The following is a 23,294-nucleotide window of genomic DNA, read 5'->3' as shown; positions in this document are numbered from 1 at the left end:
GGATGGCACCTGTGGGGATTAAATGGTGTGAGGAAAACAAGGGGCAGGTGAAAGCAATGATCCAATAAGGAAGTGATTGGGAAGGAGGAGTGGTATAGGGGTATGTGTGGTGCATATGTGTGCGTTTGGCGTGTAGATGTGTGGTGTATGCATGCATGCAGGTGGGTTTGTGTCTTCCGGACTGGGTCGAGGCCAGGGTGTAACTGAACCAGTTATGTTTTCTTGAGCCACTGTTGATGTGTTAATAGGGATGTCTCAAAAATGACAAGCATGGCATTATGTGTCAAAGGGACACATAATAAATGAACAAATGAAAACATTTATTGGCTTACTAGACAAAATATTTGGTTCTACCTGCTAAATAAAGTAATAAAGCAGTATGTTTAGGAGTGTTTTCAATGGAGTACTGTATTACTTCTGTTCATATATCTCTGCTGACAGTGGTAGGTTCATGGTGTGCATTGTGTATTGTGTGATTGATATTAAGATGCCTGTGCTGTCACACACTCACATGGTTTAAGTGTTGGCACCAGGCCGAGGCCTCCCTCTGGTGGCCGGAGTCAGGCACACTACTAATCAGGCTTGATGCCCAACAGCTGGGCTAGATCTATATAAGCCCAGTCACTCGGTGCTGGGTCTTTACTAAAGTTTTGAGCCAAGCTCCTAAGTAACAAAGTATGCTTTGTTCTCCCTTTTTCTGCACTTGGTGTGGTGTTTTTCCTCTCATTTTGTCATCCTCCATGCCTTTGAAGCGCAATATACGTGCAGGTTGTTTTGTTGGTCGCCGCAGTCTAGTGGGAGTTCTTTTGCCTTGCAGCAAAGCGGCAAACAATGTATAGTTTATTTCTACTTAGATGCCTCCCTTTAAGGTAAAAGGACATCACAAATGACAGCATGAGAGTCAAAGTTCTGTTGTGTTTACATTTGACCACAAAAGACATGACTCCAACACAGAGACAGAGGACATCCACACAAATAGTAATATAAAAACTCAAGGTACAGGTGCTCAATTTTCATTTTTAACAGGACAGAATGGTGTTATAGGTTCTTGGTGCAACTAATTTGTTACTAATTTAGAACTAGGAATTATCTTAATAACTTTGGAAGTCCTGACATCGCTCTCTGATTACCATATCAACTTGTCATGGTCCAGTTAGCACCCATCCAGCATACACAACAATCACACTCATGACTCCTTCACCTCTGATGTCCTTGTTATTACACCGAATTATGCACACCTGTCCCTCATAAAATCCTAAATTCCTTCAGTGCTTTGCATTTGCTTCAAGACAGGAGATGTCAGCTTCCTAAACGACTGTTCTACTACTGTTTTACTGTTTATAGACTGTTTTCTTGTTTGTTTGGGTTTTTTTTTTAGTTTGTTTCTGGCTTTCAGTTTGTTTGTTTTCCATGGATTGGCCACTTGAGTTTAATAAACAACATTTCAATCAGCTCTCATGCTTTGCTCACTCTGTACCAAAATGTTACACAATTAACCATAATTATACCTAATACCAACTAGAAATAATTTGTACTGAGTTTCATATATACTACCAATGTGCTTTATATATGAATTGCAAGTTATTTCTGTGGTTTTGTCTGCTTCCTCCAGCTTGCCTCCCAAAGACTACATTCCCCATAATCCCAATGTGTGTTCCCAAACCCCAGTCTATTGATTTCACCTTTGTCTCTGTTTTAAAACCCCTCTGTTTGTAGCTGTCCTTGTGAAATTTGCTATGTTCTGCCTTAGTGTCACCAAGCCAGTCTGTTTTGTACACAAATATACACACTGTTTGTGGTCTGAATTCCATGTGAAGCCTTCACTTAGCATGTGAAATGCTGCCATGTATTTTTTAAATTCTTAAAATTATGACTTATCTTCTAGCTTCAGGAACCAACACTCACTACTGGCTGTAATGTGTTTTGGGGCTGCTGTGTGTTCTCCTGCTGGCTGCCATCACAGTGCTGTAGGTCAAGTTCACTGCAGAGAGTAACCAGTTATTATAACCTGGCTACAGAGAGAGATCAGTTACAGACTTGATAACAATAACTTAACTATAGAGACTTGTTACAGACCAGGTACAACAGTCTATCTATAGAGACCAATTACAAGGCAGCCAGAGAAACCAGAGGGAGCAGTTTCAGAAAAAGTTGGCTGCTATTGGTGAGTAAACTTTAAAACTTCAGTTAGTAAGCAAAACTGTTAATCAAAGCAAACTATGAACCACACTCAGTACCACAAATGAACCCTTATTCTCATTATACTTGTGAATAATAAACATAATACACATTGTGCCAAAATAGGCTCATACTGATATTGCAAAGGGAAGGCACTAAATTGATTTTGTTCAACCAATCAAAAACTTCATGGTGTGATATCACTACATTCATTTGCCAGGTACTTTTTTTAACCTCAGTGGCATGACAATCCAGCTACTACATCCCCTGGAGAAAGCAAGTGCTTTATTTAGAAGTTCCTCATTTACATGTTCAACACATAGTACTGGTTTTAATTACACAATTAAATATTTGCAAATATTTACTGTAGATAACCGTAGCTTGGCTAGTTACTGTCTGATAGCTCTTGCTGTGCAAGCTAGTTTGTAACAGTACGCTCACCTTCCCACTTATCACGGCCCACCACATGCATGTGGAGTTGTTATTGTTTTTTTCAGGACTGCCCATTGTTTGTTGCCACCCCCTTGTTTAGCACACACCTGCAGCTTGTTATTTGTTCCATCTATGTATGTGCATTTGTAACTTATTGTCGGTCATTGTTCGATGTTTGTGTTGCTAGTGAACAGGGTAACAGGGTGAAAGGGGGATCATTCAGAGAAACTGATTAACTACAGTTTATAATCGTAGAACTACAAAGCACTCTTATTTGATAAGTGGGGGAAAAAAAGTATAGATACAAGGTTTACTTAATGAAGGGGCTAGTCAGTGTAATGTTGGCACAGAATTCAAATAAAACTTATAAAAACATGAAACATAGCATGATACCTACACAATAGGACATCTGACTCTGGGAAAAGTGCTCTCAGTCCATTTATCTCATATAGGTCCTTGTCCAGCATGAAGCACCTGGAAAACATAAAACAAAAAAAGAATAATAAATGAACAACAATGTCAAGGGTTGATGCCTTTCCTAACCTTTGTTGATCTAAATAAATGTAACACATTAGTATTTTTGTGCATACAGTTTTGTTATAGCAATAAGTCCCATATAATAAATAGGGCCTGCATAACATAACATAAAATTGCTGAAATGGGTGGCTATTGTGGTGTTAAGTAGAAAAACTGAAAACAGCTGCACACAAATCTGAAATTTGAAAAAAGTACATGATATAGACCAGCAGCAATACTTTGCAGAGACTAAACATTTAGTTATTTTGACCAGCCCTAGAGGGCAGTATCATAAGTTATATCTTTAAAGCCTTATGATCAATTGCTTTTGTAAGAAAGTAGAAAAATGCAGGTACAAACAATCTCACTGATGATAACCTACTGAAAGATGCAGCACAGTAATTAATGAGTTATTTAGAAGGGGAGGGAAAGCAGAGATAAGATAAAGATTAAATTTCACCTCACATTTTCTAAATTGGCCTGTGAGTCCTGCTGACTGTTCTCTTATGCCATCTTTATGCATGACATGCAGGCTGGTACTTCACTAAAGTCACCTCAACCACAAGATGCCACTTTACCCACAAAGCCAACAAAGCTACCATGTGACTATCATTCAAAAATCTCTTTAAGATGTACTAGGCCAGGGTTGTGCACTGCAGTTTGAAATCTGGCATGTTTTAGTGCATCTGATTCACTGTCACAGTTAGTCCCTCCAAGCTTCCATGTTCCATGGTTTCCCTGTCATATGTATTATTTTGGTTACATTCCTTAGTTTTGTTTTCTCCACCCTCCTTTGGTTGTCCATGCTTGTCTTTACTATCACCTGTTCCTTGTTTCTAATCTTGTTAGGTTCATGTATTTAAACCCTGTCTGGTTCCCTTTGTCTTGGCTGTTCATTGAATGTTTGGATGTCTGCATGCATGAATGAATGAATGTCTGAAAGTTTTTGAAAGCCCGTCTATGTTTCGAAGCCTTCATTTGTTAGTCTGTTTTGTGATTATAGCCATTTGTTTTTCCTTACCTCCGTGTGTTTTTTTCCCAGCTTCTTTGTTATAGCATGCTTCCCTTGTTTGCCTTAGTGTGTTTTTTGTTTATCATATATATTCATACTCTACTGGCTCAATGACCCTGGACTGCTCTGACGATTCTGAATCTGGATTTGCCTCTAATAAGTCTTGTTCTTCTCCGGACGTGTCTGCCTCCTTACCGCTCACCGATACATTCGCCTTATGAAGAACATGACAAAATAATAGATGGGTCTTTAGTTCAAGTCTTTTTCTTAAGGGGCACAGTACTGTGCTTCTTTATGCTTTCTCTGCCATTTCATGTCATCTTCAATTTATTAGTAAATGTGTTAATTTTGCTGGTATCTATGTGGTAAAGAGAGAAAGGAAGAAAAAGAGAACAATAGAGAGACAAAACCACATGTCTGTGTCCTATAACCTACATACCCACAACATACTGCGGGTTTTGGCTGTTGTATCCATTTGTTTCAATACAATTGCTAATTGTGTCAACAGAGCAAAACAGTGATAAATACAAGTAAATGATAAATGCAATACCTGCCCAGAACCCCCCACCCAAACTATGGTTCCCATAGCAACCATGTCTTTTGCCTTTTGTTTTGGGCTTTGAGAGAAAGATAGATGATACCTTCAAGTGTACATACTTGTTAACTATAGAGATGAAAGACAAATGACAAAGACAGGGCGACAGCAGTGTGAAACTGTCACGATACGGCCCCTCCCCCGAACGCCTCTGTGTGTGTGTGTGTGTGTGTGTGTGTGTGTGTGTGTGTGTGTGTGTGTGTGTGTGTGTGTGTGCTCATCAAAGTGGCCATGCCCTCCCTGTGTCTCACATCTGCTCCTCATTGTGTCATTAGCATACACGTATAAAAGTCTATAGTTTACGCATTTGTGTTGTTTGTGTTTATCCCCGTTGGCCTTCATGCTAATTGTTATATGTTGTGTGTAAATAAACATATATTCCTGTGTCTGCAACTTGTCCTTGCATCCTGCTTGAATCTCCTCTTTACAGAAACATACAAATTCATATACAAAGTCTAAGGGCTCTTTAGAGAAACATGACATTTTTATATGAGATTACATTCAGGTCTAAACAACTAGAGACACCAAATAAAGCAGACAGAGATGGATTTCAGAAAGTAATGCATGATTCGTGTAAGGGTTCTCTTCCCTCAATTTCCTGTCCTGAGAGCGGTTCATATATTTAACCATACCACATACACAGAGTCACTCTGGGAGCTGCAGACAGCAGTAGATACCAAATATCTGCAGTTCAGAAAGAACTGGTTTGCTGGCTGACTGTCAGAGGGCTTAGAGAGAGACATAGGAGATGATATCTTCAAGTACACATATTTATTAAAGATGACAGAGACATAGGATGACAGCACAGTGTGAAGCTCATAAATTAATTTACAAAGTCTCAGGGACCCTTAGAGAAAAATGATATTTTACAGGAGACCACATTCAGGTCTAAAAATCTACCAATACATCAAAGAAAGCAGATTTAGAAACACATTTCAGAAAGTGGTACATGTTTCATGTAAGGGCTCTCTCACCACAACTTCCTGTCCTGAGAGCAGTGCATATATTTAACCAGACTACATACACAGAGTCACTCTGGGAGCTGAAAACAGCAGTAGATAACCAAATATCTGCAGTTCAAGAAGAACTGGTTCAGATTAAGCCTTAAAACATTTTCACTGTTCTAATTGTTCCAGCATTGTCAAAGAAGGAAACTTGATTTAGAGATGAGTAACAAAGTCTATGCAAACTCTGGAAATAGGGTGCATAACAGATCAGCTGATTCAAGTGACAGGAAAAATTTATATGAAGATATCTATGTGAACAATGATGTCCTGGAACCTTATTTGATTAGAAGTGAAAAAGGATCTATGACCTCAGGTAAACACAGACACCACCCCACACACACCCCACATACACTCAATTGTAGCTAATAGTTCCTCAAATATGTGAGATCTTATTTTATTTTTGTTAAAACTTTGCAATGTGCTCATGTATGCAGGCCATTTGAACTTCCATTTGTAAAGATTACATATACATAAAGTGACTTTGCTACAGCAATGAAAAAGAGTCATCCATACATGGATTGATATATATAAGATATTTGTTATATGGGTAGTTATTACAGTACAATCAGTTTGGCATTTTCCCCTCTTCAAAGTGACAGTAATACTGTCACAAACAGCTTTTCATATAGGTTATAGCTGTGGATAATCGGGTGTGTGTGTGTGTGTGTGGGTGTGTGTGTGTGTGTGTGGTTGAGGTGTGAATTCAAAGCCCCCACATTCCATTTATACTTAAACATCACCTCCAACCACTGGACTCAAATTGAATTCACCAGGAAAAAAAAAAACATTCCTGTAACTAGAATTCACCTGCATAGAAAATATAAGAGGACCTTTTCTTTTTTCTGACCTTTCTCTGCTGGTCGTCATCTGCAGATGTGGGCTTAATGGACACAGAGCTGTGGTGAACTGAGATGTAATTAGGCTCGCCAGATTCCCAGTGTATATTCTATATTATGTGTTAAGGCATGTGTACTCCAAACATATCTGTACATGTGTTCCTACTACAGGGATCCCACTCAAGAATGTTGCAGTGCTAAATGATATGACTCCAGTGCTTTGGCCTTATAAAGCCATAATAAGCACTTTGTAAGAACATAGTTTAATGAATGTAAAGTGTGTCCTGTACAACCATAGAAACACAAAATGTGTACACATGTTTAGAACAATGTAGGATTATTTCTACTTAGATGCCTCCCTATAAGGGTAAAAGAAAAACAGAAAAAACAGTATGACACCAACAAACTGAAGTCCTCCATTATCAACACGCACACGCACATACACCACATACCCTCTCAAAACCTGTGGTCAACTTGTCTTCTGCCTTCCACAAAGCTCTTGACTGACCACTAAAATTCCATGTCCTCTTCAGCACTTTTGTAATTACATGATCAGTACCTTGGATATAGTTCTGTCATATAGGCAAAGAAGGCTACGTACCTGTATTTTCAAGATATGGTGAAGTTTGGAATATTTTACTAGCATTAAAAGTAATGTAAACTGTATTTGAGCACACATTTTCCAACACTTTCCATACATTTGATTTCCTCTAAGTAGCAAAATCACTAAACTGTGCCCTACATTACAGCCCTACATTAGTGTAACCACACTACACTACCCCAAAAGCTCAACACACTCACCATGCATTTTTACACATTTATTTGAGAAAGTATATTTTTGTAACTTTATAATTACAAAGTTAGCTAAGTGTAAAGATAATAACTTGTTGTGAATGTTCAGCTAATATGAGCCTAAAGCTATATGTGTTTGAGTGCATTTACCCACTATCCCACAGCTGACACTTCAGGGAACAGATGTTTCAGACTGGCTGCAGTGTGTCTGGGGCTGTTGTGTGTTCTCCTGCTAGTTGCCATCACAGTACTGTGGGTGAAGTGCACTACAGAGCGAGACCAGTTACAGAGCAGCAACAATAACCTGACTGTAGACAGGAACCTTTTACAGACCACTTATAACAACTTGATTATTGAAATAAGCCAGTTACAGACCACTTACAACAATGTGACTGTAGCGAAAGAGCAATTACTGAAGGAGATTAATGGACTCCAGACAGGATTTTCATTGCTGGGTAAGTGAATAATTATGAATTTCAAAGACCCTGCACACCGAACATATCAAATTAGAAACTTTTATCTACAACAGGCAAAATAAGACAGTACCAGTCAATCTTTGTTCAGCCTTTGTTTATTAACGTGTTACAAAAAAGAGGTTTATATACAATATGTCCCTTATTAAAATGAGTGATGTTATGTCCTGCCTAACACTATAAAGCAATAAACCTGAAGAAATGTAAAGTTCCCTTTATATAAATGACAACAAAACATGAATAACTGACAAAGCATATGTAATAATTGAATATATATATATATGTGTGTGTGTGTGTGTGTGTGTGTGTGTGTGTGTGTGTGTGTGTGTGTGTGTGTTGTGGAAATGCTCTGCACAAGGATGGAGTTATTTCAACTTCAGTATTTACTACATCACTGCTGAGAAGAAATTCTGGAGTAAGAGCAGAAATGACTGCAAGCAAAGAGGAGCAGACCTAGTGATCATAAAGAGTAGAGAGGAACAGGTGAGAGTGTGTGTGTGTGTGTGTGTGTGTGTGTGTGTGTGTGTGTGTGTGTGTGTGTGTGTGTGTGTGTGTGTCAGAAGTGCTGCACAGCTGATGAGTGACCTCTGTCTGAAATGTCCTGTTTCTCTGGAAACCTTGTGTACTTCACTACAATTTTGAATATATACAGTACTGTACAAAGGTTTTAGGCAGGTGTGGAAAAAATGCAGCAAAGTAAAAAGGTTTTGAATGTCACACCAAATATTGATTTAGATTTCTCTGTTGTGCATTTACTTTGCATTTTGTTAACTGACAAAAATAAACTATTAACACTTCTATTTTTCAAAGCATTCTTACTTTGCAGCATTGTTTCCACACATGTCAAAAACCTTTGCCCAGTACTGTATATGTTACCACTTCACAGGATTTCATCAGTAAAACATTTCCTCATACTGAAGCTTGGATCGGTTTGACTGACAAAGACACAGAGGGATCCTGGAAATGGGTGGACAGCACAGCACTGACCACTGGGTGAGAGACCACAGAACTAATCCAAAGTCTTTAGAGACAAGTCTGTCCTCATGGGCAGCCATCTTAACATACCAGGGAGGTTATTTCAAGTGATACAAGACCAGGCTCTACAAAGAAAGAAAATGTTTGTGATGCACACTGGGAGTGTCGGCAATACTTCACAATGATACTGAGGTTCAGGTAGTCTTAAATAGCCTGGTGCTGGTGCATGTGAACAGTAACTATGGTGACTATTAGAATTCTGGAGATGGTGGCCAGCTTTATGTATTGCAGCTTCAATCTTGACATAGTGCATAGTGCATAGCCAAGGTAACCCCTTAATTGCTCAATTTGTAGTCCGCCATAGTTGTAATTTGCTTTGGATAAAAGCATCAGCTAAATGCCTTCAATGTTAAATGTCAATACAGTTAGGCCACCAACTGATCTTGGTATACCCAAGATATTGGACTTTCTAACAGATCACAGTTGGGAGTAGAGTTACTGCTCAATTAAAATCAGCACTGGTACTCCTCAGGGTTACTGTCTGTGCTCTAAATTTTCACTTTGTACACATGATTGTACATCTCTTCAAAATGACCTGTTCATTTTTAAAGGTACCACAGTGAGTTTATTTGAGGATAACATCGCTGCCCTCGGCTTAATCTATCAAAATTTAGAGTCTTCATATCAACAACTGGTGTGTAGTCTGACTCTAGATGGGAGAAGAATGACTTGGTTCAATAAAACATGAGTTGATCCTGGTTCTTAGGAGGAAATCACCACCATTCCAGTCTATTTTTAGCACTATGGAAGTGGAGTGATCATACAAGTCAATCTTCAGTCAACAACCAGTGGACTGACAACCAGGATTTTTGCAGTTACAGCCATATATTAAATATGCACTTGAATCAGTGAGAGAACATGATAGACTTGGTTACATTAGCAACAAGGGATTTCACTCTTTTTACTGAAGTGCAATACACTTATAATAGTAATATATAATAATAATAATAATAATAATAATTATTATTATTATTATTATTATAATAATAATGTGTTGAGCATTACAAGCTATCCTAATCATTTGTCATAGAGTGACCTGCCTCCTGCCTATTATAAAAATAATTCTGACTGAACTCTGGTCATGATGCAGTCATTTGATGAAGTCTGCATCTCAGGGTGTGAAATTCAGAAGGCATATTTATGCACTGTGTGCTTTCAGGTACTGGTGGCAGGGTGAGCCCAATGACTATGAAAGAAATGAAGACTGTTCTATAACTGGATACAGGTTTGCTGCTGACAATGTATCGACCTGGGCTGATTATCCCTGTGACTTCCCTGTGGTTGGAATCTGTGAGAAAATGTTAGACTGAATCAGAGTGAATATCAGAAACTGTAGTTGAAATTTTGTTACGTAAAAGTCTTTATTTATCTTTATTCACCAAAATGTGTATTATCACTAAAACATGTGTCTGTAGCGTCTGCTCTTTAAAAGCCTTACTTAAAATGTACCTTTTCACACAATACTATTAATCCATATATAAATGTGATTATCTCAACTATATGTAAACTATTCCCCTCATATTTCATAATAAATCCTTCTCTCCTCACTTCTCTCCTCACTGTTCATATATTGATACTTATATTGCTGATCTCTGATGACACTCTGCCTGTGCTAAATGGCCTTCTGTACTGATGGAAATGGAATTTCATGCTTGACTAGCTCCTCATAAATTATTAGCTGTATTGTCAGTACATCCTCTTTGCTTACTGGAGGCATGTTCAAAGCAGTTCTAGTCTCTCCCTGTCACTCAGCCCTCTAATCCTGCAACCCTGACCAACAGGGCCATTGCTGGGTTGCGTCACTACATTCCCCAGAATCCTATGGGGAGATAATAATTCTCTGAGTACTAATGTTATCTACTTATTTTTAACTCTATTTAACTCCTGTAGGTTAGCTGCTTCTTTGCGAAGTACTGCCTCTATTCCTGTGAGCGTACTGAGCGTCAGTCTCCCTAAAGCACAGGTCTATCCTCTCTCACAGGAGAAGGAATGAGCTATGGAAGCATACATAGAAGAGGCCTAAGCCCAGGGCTTCATTCAACCCTCCAACTCTCCTGTTGCCTTTAGATTTTCTTTGTGAAAAAGAGGGATGGAGGCCTCCATACTTGCTTAGATTACAGGGGTCTCAATCAAGTGACTAAGAAATATGCTTATCCCCTCCCTCTGATTTCTAATAGCTTTGGAACAGTTAAGATGCTAGGATTTTCATTATACTAGATCTGTGCCTACAATTAGAAAATGGGACGAATGGAAGATTGCCTTTGTCACCACAAGGGGGCACTATGAATATAGGGTAATGCCTTTTGGCCTCAGTGTTGCACTCTCTGTCTTTCAGGCATTTGTACACAATGTTCTCAGGCATATGATAGGACAGTTTGTAATCGTATATATTGACGACATCCTCTTATATTCCCGGGACTATGCTACCCATGTTAGACACGTCCGTCAAGTGTTCAAGCATCTACTAGACATCAACTTGTATGTTAAGGGGTAGAAGTGTAAATTTCATCTACAGTCTTTTTAATTTTTGTGGTACATTATTAGTGCTAATGGTGTTACTAAGGATGATCTTAAGGTTGAAGCTGTTACTAACTGGCCCACACAGGGTTCAGTGAAAGAGCTACAATGATTAGGCTTTTTGATCATCTGAAAGAAGAAGAGGCATGTTTATGGCAAATCCCTCATCCAGTTTTGAAATATGTGGCATGTTCGAAGCAGGAGCAAACACATGAGTGGAAAGACACAAGGAACAATAATAGAATTTAATAATATTAAAAAAAAAAAAAAAAAAAAAAAAAAAGGTAACACTCTGAAGCCTGTGAGTTAAAAGACGTTTGCAAGTTTCTCAGATGTATCAGTGCAAATCCCTGAACCTGTGCACCTGTGGGGTATAAATCAGGCAACAGAAATAACATCCAAGTGTGTGCAATGACTAGTAAATGGGAGACTGTGGTAGAGAGCTGATTTATTGGTACTGGCTGGGTACTGGCTGGGGTGTGACGAAAGCTATGCAGTAGCTACAGTGGTGTGAAAAAGTGTTTGCCTACCTTCTGATATCTTTTTTTTTTTGCATGTTTGTCACACTTAAATGTTTCATATCATCAAACAAATTTAAATATTAGACAAAGATAACACAAGTAAACACAAAATGCAGGTTTTTATTATTAAGGGAAAAGAAATCCAAACCTACATGGCCCTGTGTGAAAAAGTGATTGACCCCCCCCCCCCCCCCCCCCGTTAAAACATAAATTAACTGTGGTTTATCACATCTTTGGAAAGATTAGTTCAGTTTTTCTAGCCACACGCAGACCTGGTTACTCGTGTTCTCAATCAAGAAATCACTTAAATAGGACCTCCCTGACAAAGTAAAGTAGACCAAAAGATCCTCAAAAGCTAGAGATCATGCTGCGATCCAAAGAAATTCAGGAACAAACGAGATCCAAAGTAATGATGACAGATACAGGGATGTGCACACTAAAAGGAAGGGGGATAGACACAAAGGACAACGAAGGGACAGACATGGTAACAGTGACAGAGTGATGGGAACAGGTACATGTGACAGGGGACCAAACAATGAAGCAGGAAAAACTCTGGTGAGGCTAGGATCCAGAAGAGGGATACTTATGCAGGACCTCCTCTGCCTATATAGAAGGGTCCACAGAATGGTCAGACTTGACATCTGACTTGAGGCTACATTCATAATAGTACTCACCCATGCCATAATCCTCATAACCATCCCAGTAGCCCAGAAGGGGTATGAAAGTCCCCGCAGAGTCCCGCAACTCTGAATCATCAGGCCTCCCCCAAGATTTCCCAGGGGAGCTCTCCCCCTCTGTGCCGGCATGGAGCATGCCAGCTACTATGAAGAGTTCCTTCACATGAGCTTAGTTGGGACAGTTATGTTGCTTCCTTCCCTTTTTCCTTTTTAGAAGGCTCACGGCATCCCTCGGCAGTCTGTGTTTCTGTAATTGTGAGGAGGCGAGACAGGATGCAGATACGAGCCGATGTTTCACAAACATAGACGTTTATTGTACACAAAACAAAACCAAATCAAACACGAAGAACATAAAGCAAAAACAGTACTCAGAAAGTAACAGTCAGTCTAATGCACAACGAAGCAGCTGATACACAGCAAACATTGGGTCAAACACCAACAAAGACTAATGAATAAACAGGACTTTATACATACACGGTAACAACGTAGATAACAAGGAACAGGTGTGACACATGGTTGGGGTGTGGCAAAGAAGACACACACACACACACACACACACACACACACACACACACACACACACACACACATGAACATAAGGAGGAGTCTAGGAGGAGGGGGCCATACTGTGACAAGCAGCTGTAAGGTCCAGAGTTTAGGACAAAGGAATCTCTGTGGTGTGGCCAGAATGCTGATTGGAATTCATAAATGTAACAATTTGATCTTAAGAAATTATTAAGCTGAGTGAGCATGAACTTTTCAATAACCATAAAAGGGAGTTGTTATTTTATCTGATGAATACAGTCTTACAGCTTGGTGCAACACCTGGCTGCCAAATGGTTAACCAGAGACTTGTCAAGGTCTACAAGCCACAATGTCTCTCATCTACTGTGATGTTTGGTGGAGGACCAGTGATCTTCCCACTGGAAGCAGGAAGATTGGTCTTTGTGACGAACAAATTAATTGAGCCATGTACAAGGTTGTCTAGGAGGAAAACTTGCTTCCTTTTTCTCTGAAAGTCTTCCCCAACCCTGAGGACTGGCTTTTCCAGCAAGACACTTAATATGAACTTGTTTTCTTTGCATTAGTCAACAGCTAAAAACAATGCAACTTTTTACCATTATCAACAACACCTTTGTCATCTTAAATAAATTATCTAAATTACAACAGCATAATTTGTTATAGAATAAAAGAGAAGTGTTCATGAAACACATAACTATAAATGATAAAACCAGAGAAACAGAATTTGAGTGGTCTGTTATTTTTTTCCAAAAGCTGTATGTATATACTACCATTAGCCTTCTCATGCAAGTCTACTTCACTGATGTAGGCACTGAAACAGAAAAAAGCTAGACAATTCAATTTATAGGTTCTACTGTGAAATCTTATTGCATATACATTCATCGTTCCTCAAAATAGTAAAATGTTCACTTTTAGCACAACTGTCTCTAAACAAGGGACAATACAGACAAATTTAAAGTGTTGCAGCACATGAACCTTTTAACCCAAGGCCTTCAAATTCTGTGTATGCCGTCTCCGTAACGCCTAGCTTATGTGTGCCATGTTAGGGGGAACTAGGTTGCAAAGCTGGTCTGCACACCCCTGGAATGTTATAGTCACATTTCCAAATCAAACGTACTTAGCCTATTTCGGCAAAATCAAAGAGTTGCAGAAGGCCAAATGAGATCTTGAGTCTCCAAACTGAGCTACACTGTTTCCCTAAAACTTACCTTATGCATGCCAAGTTTAAGGTCGAATGTCCAGTGCACAGGGCCCAGGAGTTTTGGATTTACAAGCTAATTATATTGAGTGCTGCCTATATAGGCAAATGTAAAGGGTTTCTGGAGGCCAAGCATTTGACCTCGGACCTTTAAACATACACAATCTCCATAAGGCTTAGTTTATGTTTTCCAAGTTACTCCTGCTATCAGGCCTGTTGCAGTATGTACTTTTGTATTTTTAGTTTTTTTACAATTTAACTGTTTTTTTCCACTCTAGACAATTTTGCTAATCGAATTGTATAATGTGTTTGGACCTCTGCTTGATTTTTGGATTTATGACTATCTGGTCATGATTCTGTTTGGTTTGTTGGATTAAAAGAAATGCCCCTTTATTACTTTATTCCTGTGTGTGACTCTCAACCAGTGTGTCAATCTGACAGAAGATTTTACCTGAAACCCAGAGTTTCTTACACTTGCACAGTGTCAGCTCATCGCACACCACCACCACCAGCTAGCTTCACTGGGAGGTATGATTGAGGAATTCAACTAAACTAAACAGACACATCTGTTCACAACACTGGGACTTGCTTTTGCTGAACGGAACGTGATAGACCGATTTGAACTGTCTTTCTTCTGTCCTGCTCAGCTTTCATCATCAAGCCCTGGATGGACTGAACAGGGATTCCTGCACATTGCTCAATGTGTTAATCCAGCAATTAACTATTCTAAATTAAAACTTGCCCATTTGGATGGGACCAAGCTATGTAATAATTATGTTGCACATTATGACTAGAGACCTGAAGAATTAAATCACTGGATTGCAGTTCAACATGAGTTCTTATTTTACCATTATATAACATTTTTAGATCATATTTATACAAAAAGAATGCTTCCAAAGACCCCCTCCTGCAAAAAAAGACAATGAGAGTTTTTTTCTATGTTGGTTGGCTCTTTGGCCTTTTCATTTTTTCTTCACAAAATAATTTCAATGGCCATAATTTTAATAATTAGCAGGATTATAGCAGGTCAATATTACATCAGGGTAATGTATATGAATTAGGAAAAGTTACTGAATTAAAAGTAAAAAAAGTGAAATAACAGTAGCAGTAAAGCTTCATGGTAAAACTCTGAGCATGGTCCAGTGAATTATGCATGACAAACCAAGTTGTCTGTGCCAAGAAACACATGGATGATCAACAAAATTGTCCCCTAAATCCATTTTAGATAAATTTGCTGTACACTAAATGCATGTTTAATCCTATTTAAATTAAACAAATATATTATTCTATTACATATCTCTTCTGAGCAATATGTGTACTTTCTTCCCAATATGATGCCAGTGTGAGACTGCCGCTGTCATATCGCCTGATTCCTCATCTCACTACAACACCCAGCAAGCAGTTCGTCACCCAACCCAGCACACCACCAATCCTGAACTTCACATCAGATCATCCTCACCTGAATATTGACTTCACCTGTGTACTTGGTTATTTAAGCCTGCCTCACACCTTAGGATACTGCGAAGTATTGCCACTAGTTTTGACTGTGCATACTGAGCGTTATTTCCTTGTTTGCTTTCCCATGTTTTGATTGTGTTTTTTGCTCTCTGGACTACTGATTTTTGCCTACCCCTTTTGTACTGTTTGCCTGATTAGTTTTTGCTCACTGGTTATTAGACTCTGACTGTTTACCTACATGATTTGGATTACCCCTATATTGGCTTTCCTGGTTTCAACCCTAGCTTATTCACCCATTACGAAGTTGGAACATAATAAACCTATCTACCTACATCTGTGAGCGTCTGGCCTTCCTTGTCACGTTACAGCCGCATACTACCCCTAGTGGGTACAAATAAATACATATTCAATTTTCTGCATATTTTTCAAATGTTTACATTTACATCAGACTGACCTTTTGCAAATAAAATGCTTTACGCAATCATCATTGCAAAAATCATGTCATAAATGATGATTTATTGAGTTATTTGACATGTAAATCATACATTTATTGTATATTGCAAACAACAAACAGCTTACTGATAAAGGTAACAAATATTTGCCACAGTGTGCCAGGCACCCCACTGGCCCACTCACACACAACACACCTGCCAGGGTCCCTATCACCCATGTGTTGATTATGGAACACACCTGTTCCTTGTTTGTTCCTCTTTTGTTCAACTAGTTATTTAAGCCTACAGATACCTGCCGTTGGTGCTGTGCATTGCTATTTGTCCTGTACCAGGGTCCTGCTCTTAAGAACCTTTCGATCCTGCATTGTTCTACACATCGGTAGCTTCGCTATGCCTCGTCAGCATGTTTTGTTTTGAGTTCGTTTGAGTCGAGTATAGAGAATAAAGATTCTCTCAGCTTTCACTCACCTCTCACTCCCTGCACAGCTTCCAGGGAGTGAGGCAAGCAGCACAGATTGGGCTGACCCGCAGGCTGTCCAGCCCATGGTTTTGGGACAGCAGAGGCAGGAGATTTGCGAGCTTCAGTCCATGATGGAGAACCTCACTTGCTGTGTGCCAAGCCTCTCCGTGGGTCCTGATACGTGTTTGATTGGCCCTACACCCACTGATTGGGTGCACATTGCCATGCCAGAGGTCTACTGTGGAGATGGCTGTGAGAGTGTTGTTGTCCAGTGTGAGCTGTATTTCACCTACCAGCCAACATTGAGGTTGCTAATGGTGTGGGTGGCATCAAAGGACAGCCGAGTAGAGCACACAGGCAAACTGGCCCCCAGATATGCTGGTCCTTATGCCATTATTAGCTAGATCAACTAATGATGATGCATGGCTTGCTGGGGAGCAGCCATGCATCATCGTCGTTCCACATCTTTGACCTGAAGCCCTTGGTAGCAAGACCCCTTGATGATGACAACAACCCCAAGAGATCACCACCACCACCACCAATGGAACTGGAGGTTGATCTTGCTTTCAAAGTGCATGCCCTTCTAGATTAGCAAAAAATAGGCAGGCATCTGCATTATCTTGTCAACTGGCAGGTGTAAGGCACAGAAGAACAGAGCCGGGTACCAGTTTCCCAAATCCTGGATCCCGATTTCACATCCTCCTTCCACCGCAAACACTGGACGATACCTGAACCTCACCAGCCAGGAAGACCCCATTCCTGGAGGCTGCCGGGATCCTTGAGGGGAGGGGTTCTGTCATGGGTCATGGTGCACCCAGCAGAACCCCACAAGAGGGACACGCTCACAGAAACACAGCTGCCACACTTCCTATAACTCACGTATTGATTATTGCACACACCTGTCATTTTGTTTGCCCTATTTAAGACAGCATGCACCTGATATTGGTGCTGCACATTGCTAGTCATCCTGCACCTGGAGCTGTCACCTGTACCTGCTCTCAAGCTCTTTTTGTTACTGCGTTGTTCTATGCATCGATTTATTTCTGCTGCTTCATCAGCTTCTGCATTGTTATGAGTTTGCTCGAGTCGAGTATAAGCAATAAAAATTCTCTTGACTTTCTCTCATCTCTCACTCTCTGATTGCTGCCACCATCACAAAATGAAAATATTAACTTAGCCCCTGAAATTAGTAGTAAAACTGACCAATAGATAGAATTTCTGTGATATATGCAAAATGATTATAAAACAATAAACAGGAAAAAAAGAAATATATCACGTTTTTTTTCTCTCTTTCTCTTTCACCCTGCTGTTTATATCTGAAATAAAAATATCTGAATTAAACATTTACATGATACAACCAAACAAAAAAGATTAACTGTTACTAAGCGTGATCTACATCCAGTGAACTAACTACCAATGCCAATCTATATACTTTAACTTGTGGTAGGCACAAACATATATGCTTTGTTTCATCTAGAATACATGTTGACATAGAGTTACCCACAAGAAAATTGCAGAGTTCAACAAAGCAAGACTATCTCACATTAAGATAGATATACAGGCACATGGTCTTCTACTGAGATTTATAACACAACACTCTTTCATTTTCTATATATTGAAAAGAATATAATAATCAGACAAGTTAAAAAAATCATAAATATTCAATAATCACTTAAAATAATGAAAGATTAATCACATATGATAAACATCAAAATTAAAGAAGAAAAAGCTTAAGAAAGTTTAATTCCATTTTCCTGAAACCTTTCCTAACTAAAGTATGTAAATGCACACCTAAGTTAAAGATTAACAGGAACTGTTTGATATTTGACAAGTGCATTTTATTTGTATCTCACATGTAGTTTGGCAGAAGCTGCTAAAAAGTAGAGATGTGTTTGTTCTAGGCATTAAATAATAATAAGTGTTTATCATTATATATACATGCTATAATTTGTTGTTACGGACTTATTGTGTCCACCAATTGAACCAGACATCCCTGATTTTGGCTATTGTGGGATCAATCTTTGCTGTATTCTGCTTGTATGTCTGCTCTGTCTGGGCTTGAATTGCATTTGCTTTGTCCGGTCAAAAGGTGTGGTTTTATATATGTAGTCTAGATAGGAATCATCTAACAATGATCTGAGAGGGGAACACTGAGTTGACAGGGGTGCAGTGTAGGGTAGCTTGGGTTGCCACTTTTTTGTTGTTTTTGTTGTGGGTTGAGGGTTTTCTTGTTTGTTATCATGTGTAACTTGTTTCATGTGACTATCTAGATTGTCATGGAATATCTCGTGTGCCTTCATGCGGAATGTATTGCTCATTACTCTTTGAGCTGTTCCCAAGAGTTTCTTGTGTGTCTTTATGTGTATCATGTTTTCCATCAGATTGGATAGGTTCAGGATGAGCTGTATTAGAGATCCAGAGTTATATGCACTGAGAGAAAAAGATATGATATAAACTCATTCTAACAATTTAACACAAGTAATAATGAAATCCCTATAGAGTCTCAAAAAAAGTAAGCTACACCCTTTGTATGTTTTTATGTAACCTTATTGATTGACATTACATATAAAACTGTTCAATTCATAAATTCTAAATTAAATGAAAAGAAATCCATGTGCACATTAATATCAAGCTATTTGCATGAGTCATTCACACACCAGTAATTATAAATAGTGTTTGTAATGTCCATGAGAATATATTTGTGGTCACTGGAATTCAGAACTACCCTAAAGTACCTCTAATGTCAGGCAACAACACATATGTGTTATTTAAAATATGCCAACATCCATAACACACAAATTTAAATCAATATGTATATATTTTTTATAAATCAGAATTAATATAATTACAGATTAGGAATATCTAAATTCAGCAGCTTGTTGGTTTCAGTGATGGTCACAGTAGGGATGGTCCTTAGGGCTGCATTCAGCCTTTCAGCTACTTCACTTGGTCTTGGTGCGGTTTTGTTGCCTGTCCAGCTTTTTTCAAGATTGTCAATCTCAGCAGCCCTAGTATTGAGCCTTATGTTTGGTTCCCAAGGTCTGGGTGTGGAAATGATGATATCTCCCCTCTGACCTGTCATCCTGGCTCCCCTTTACCATAGCTTCTGTGTTGTACCTCGTCAATCTCAAGTTGTGATATCAATCGCTGTTGAGTTAGTCTAGATGTTGAATGTCAAAGCATCCACCGTTCCCACATGCTCTGCATATACCGCCTCACATAGCCAAAGCAATAAATCCCCAAAATCCTCATTATACATTTTTTAATTTAAAAATTGAAATTGAGTGAATGGAAGATATATGGATGAGGTCCCAAAAGGTCATTGACTCTATCATCAGTTTTATGAAATGCAACCACATTATTAATAATAATATATAATAATAATATTCGTTGTTAATTCTTGAATTTGTTCTACAATACTGACTACTCTGAATTTATTGAACAAGGATGAGTTTACTGAAAATAATCATAGTGAATAAAGAAATATATAAAAAAAGAATGGGTCAGTTCTGCAGGTGTTTCCATAATGCCTTCATTATGTAAAGTTTAACCCCCTTAAGCACCAACACCCCCTAGTGGGCCCGCCGGTGGGCCCAAACTAGCATACTCAAATAAATTAATTGATAACATTGAATATTGTTAAAGTACAGCACATTTATCAACATAACATTTCTTAGGACTAATAGAAGTACCTGCTTACCGATTTTCTGTTCGCCAGAAATTGCATGCTGAAGACATTGTGTTTTTTGGGTAAATTTCCACAACGTGCCTGCCCTTTTAAATGGCCTTTTAAAACATTCTTCCAGTATAAGATAAGTTCAGATTTTGTCATAGAATATTCAATTACCAAAACAACTGTGTGACATGTTTAAATGGTATATAGAGTACCAAATGGTATATAGAGTACAAGTATTACTTCATTGCACCAACATGAGGGATCAACTAATTCATAATTTTTACATTCAGTATGTCTTCACTGTTACACCCGAAAAGCATTTATAAATTATAAAGCAACGTTAATATGCCAATTTTAACAATTGAATTGGCTGAGCCATGTTCTAAGCTTTGGAAAAATAAATACAACTCAGTTTACACACATGACTACACACATTACACAAATTCCTTGCAAAATAACTTATTTTAGCACTAACTTCGAGTTCTCCTATAGTTACTGCAGTATCAGCCTAATGTAATGCCCATTTTGATCAATTCATTGTTTAATTTTGACTATTTCAGCTGTCCTAAAACCTGTTGAACTTGTTTGTTGATCTGATTACATTCTCTTTAATGTCCAGCTTTTTGAATCTAAAAATGGTACCAGGTTGAACTTGTAAAACTTAAATATATAGCACAGTGTATATTTCTTCCACATATCTGTCATAAGAATGACTAAGAAGAAAATTGTCTTTGATTCTGATTCTGAAATTGTGCTGATTGTTACAGCAATAGACCCAGTTTTTTTTTTTCTGAAAGTAAAAAAGAAAATATAGTAATATGACAATATATATAAAAACACTTTGAGACATGAGTTTCACCTTTTCCCCTGACCCCTATTTGCTGTTCACTTACCTGAAGTGGGTTTATATCCTCTAAGAAATACTGGAGGAGTTGTTCTGCTGAAACGAAACAAATTTTGCTTATGAAACAATGTAACGCAAGGTGGCCCGAGTGCCGCAGGGCGAGGGGCAGGACGCATAGACTCCAATGTCTGGGATGTACATTTATTAACATTTAACATAGAACACTAACGGCACTCACAAGAATCAAACCCAATCAATACAAACAAGAAACAGTTAACACGTATACATCTAACAATAACGAATATAACGTTTAACATCACCATTGACAATAACACACCACATTAACACACTACATCAACAATGACCGACGATGCTGCACACCCTGACATGGGTTTAAATACACATAGACAAACGAGGTGCAGGTTTTATTTTTTTTACAAAAGATTGCACCTTTAAAATATATATCTATGGTTATGCTTTTCCTAGACAACTTACACATGAATTTACGAAAATAAAATCTTGCTCTACAAAAATCCTTATTTATAAAAGGTTTTCACTTAAATATTTCAACCTTTAAAATATTTCGTTTAGTGCTAAGTGGTTAAGTTTTGGTTTTAATTAAACATTTTTTATATGACTATGGTGAGGATATTTGGAATTTGCCCTTTTAGTACATGAAAAAAACTCTACTCAGTTTACAAAAAAACAAATCTACTCAGTTCACAAAAAAACAAATCTGGCACATAAAAACCCTTCAGTAATTACACATCTACACTGTACCAAAGATTTGAATCATCTCTCATATATTACTCACCGCTCATTTTATTCATTCACAATGTATTCAGTGTAGATCTAAATAACATGAGATAGTAAAGATATTGTTCATTTTGTAATGTTTTGTCATACCAAGTATAACATTTTATATATATTTAAAATATAAAAAAGCCACAAGTGCTGATCCACAAGGTCCATAGTGATGCAAGATTATTGATGCCAGTCACTGTGGTTTTGTATCTCAGGAATGTATGATTTTAAGACCAGCATTTTTTCATTGTTTTATATTCAGCAGTCATGTGACATGTCTGGGTGAGGCAGATGAGTGAGCATAGATTGGTTTATTAAATAAACCAAAGACCAAAAACCAAAATGAAATAAACTAAAGGAGAGTAAACAGTAGCTTAGTTTGAAATGTCAGATAGATGTGGCTAAGCGCACCTCCAATTTTAAGCTCTTTTTTTGAACGATTTGTATTCATTCATTTTAACACTAATTATCTGAAATTATACAAATAGCATAATGATCATTCAAGAATCAAATTTAAGCAGACACTTGGGCCAAGACATATATTCACATCCAGGCTTATTTTTTCATCATTTAGGTTCCATTTGAGATCATCCAATACAAAAATTTCAAAAAACAAAAACAATGCCTTTTATTTTTAGGGTTTATAATGTGTAATTGCATGCAGGAGATTCATTTTCAGTCATGCTATACTTCCTCTATTTCTCTTTCTCTCTCTCTCTCTCTCTCTCTCTCTCTCTCTCTCTCTCTATATATATATATATATATATATATATATATATATATATATATATACATACACACACACACACACACACACACACACACACCATATATACTCTATTTATGGAAACAGCTTCCAATCACACCACTTGCAGCTGGAAAAAGTTTGTGAAGTAATTTTATAGCCCCCCACCCCCCACCCCCACCCCTTTCACATCTTGGTCCATGGTGGGTGAGACTTGCTTTCACTCAACAAAAATAGCTCTTTATGGCTCAATAGAAACCACAGAATTAAAGAAATGAGGGTCTTATTGCTATACTCAATAGCCCTGCTACATGAGTAATGTGCATTTTATGGTAACTAAAGGCTTGTGTAATTTGTGTTAGGTTACGAAGGAAAGAAACGCGTGTTTTTGTACAAAGATGTGAGCAAGCAAATAAAGAACTTTACTAACATTCTATATACTGTTTAAACATGTCATGCAGTTAGTTTGATGGTAATTGAATTTTCTATGACAAAATCTGAAGTTATCCTATACCGAAAGCATGTTTTGAAAGGCCATTTAATA

The 23,294-nt window shown here is 38.1% G+C and overlaps 2 protein-coding genes across 2 annotated transcripts in view; both read left to right on the top strand.

Annotated features, from left to right (window-relative positions):
- Positions 1-203, top strand: part of LOC145657973 (uncharacterized) — a 150,785-nt gene extending 150,582 nt beyond the window's left edge. The window contains 1 exon segment of the mRNA XM_081714849.1: positions 137-203. Within this exon segment, the coding sequence (XP_081570975.1) occupies positions 137-203 (67 nt within the window).
- A 5,840-nt stretch (positions 204-6,043) lies between these two features.
- Positions 6,044-10,384, top strand: LOC145657972 (C-type lectin domain family 4 member E-like). Its single transcript, XM_081714848.1, has 5 exons — positions 6,044-6,053; positions 7,533-7,823; positions 8,200-8,324; positions 8,728-8,834; positions 10,036-10,384. The coding sequence occupies exons 1-5, from the start codon at positions 6,044-6,046 to the stop codon at positions 10,184-10,186; spliced, it is 684 nt and encodes a 227-aa protein (XP_081570974.1). The 3' UTR covers positions 10,187-10,384.
- The last annotated feature ends 12,910 nt before the right edge of the window (positions 10,385-23,294 follow it).

Source organism: Electrophorus electricus, chromosome 5 (assembly GCF_041902795.1).
Source record: "Electrophorus electricus isolate QZ-2024a chromosome 5, ASM4190279v1, whole genome shotgun sequence".
Taxonomy (NCBI): Eukaryota; Metazoa; Chordata; class Actinopteri; order Gymnotiformes; family Gymnotidae; genus Electrophorus; species Electrophorus electricus.
Note: the sequence above shows the minus strand (reverse complement) of the source record. Positions and strands in the feature narration are given on the sequence as shown.

Bases quoted from the DNA above. Each gene is read 5' to 3' on its own strand.
- LOC145657972 (XM_081714848.1), top strand. The intron at 7,824-8,199 runs GTAAGTGAATAA...GCTCTGCACAAG, and splicing joins GACAGGATTTTCATTGCTGG to GATGGAGTTATTTCAACTTC. The intron at 8,325-8,727 runs GTGAGAGTGTGT...ACCACTTCACAG, and splicing joins TAAAGAGTAGAGAGGAACAG to GATTTCATCAGTAAAACATT.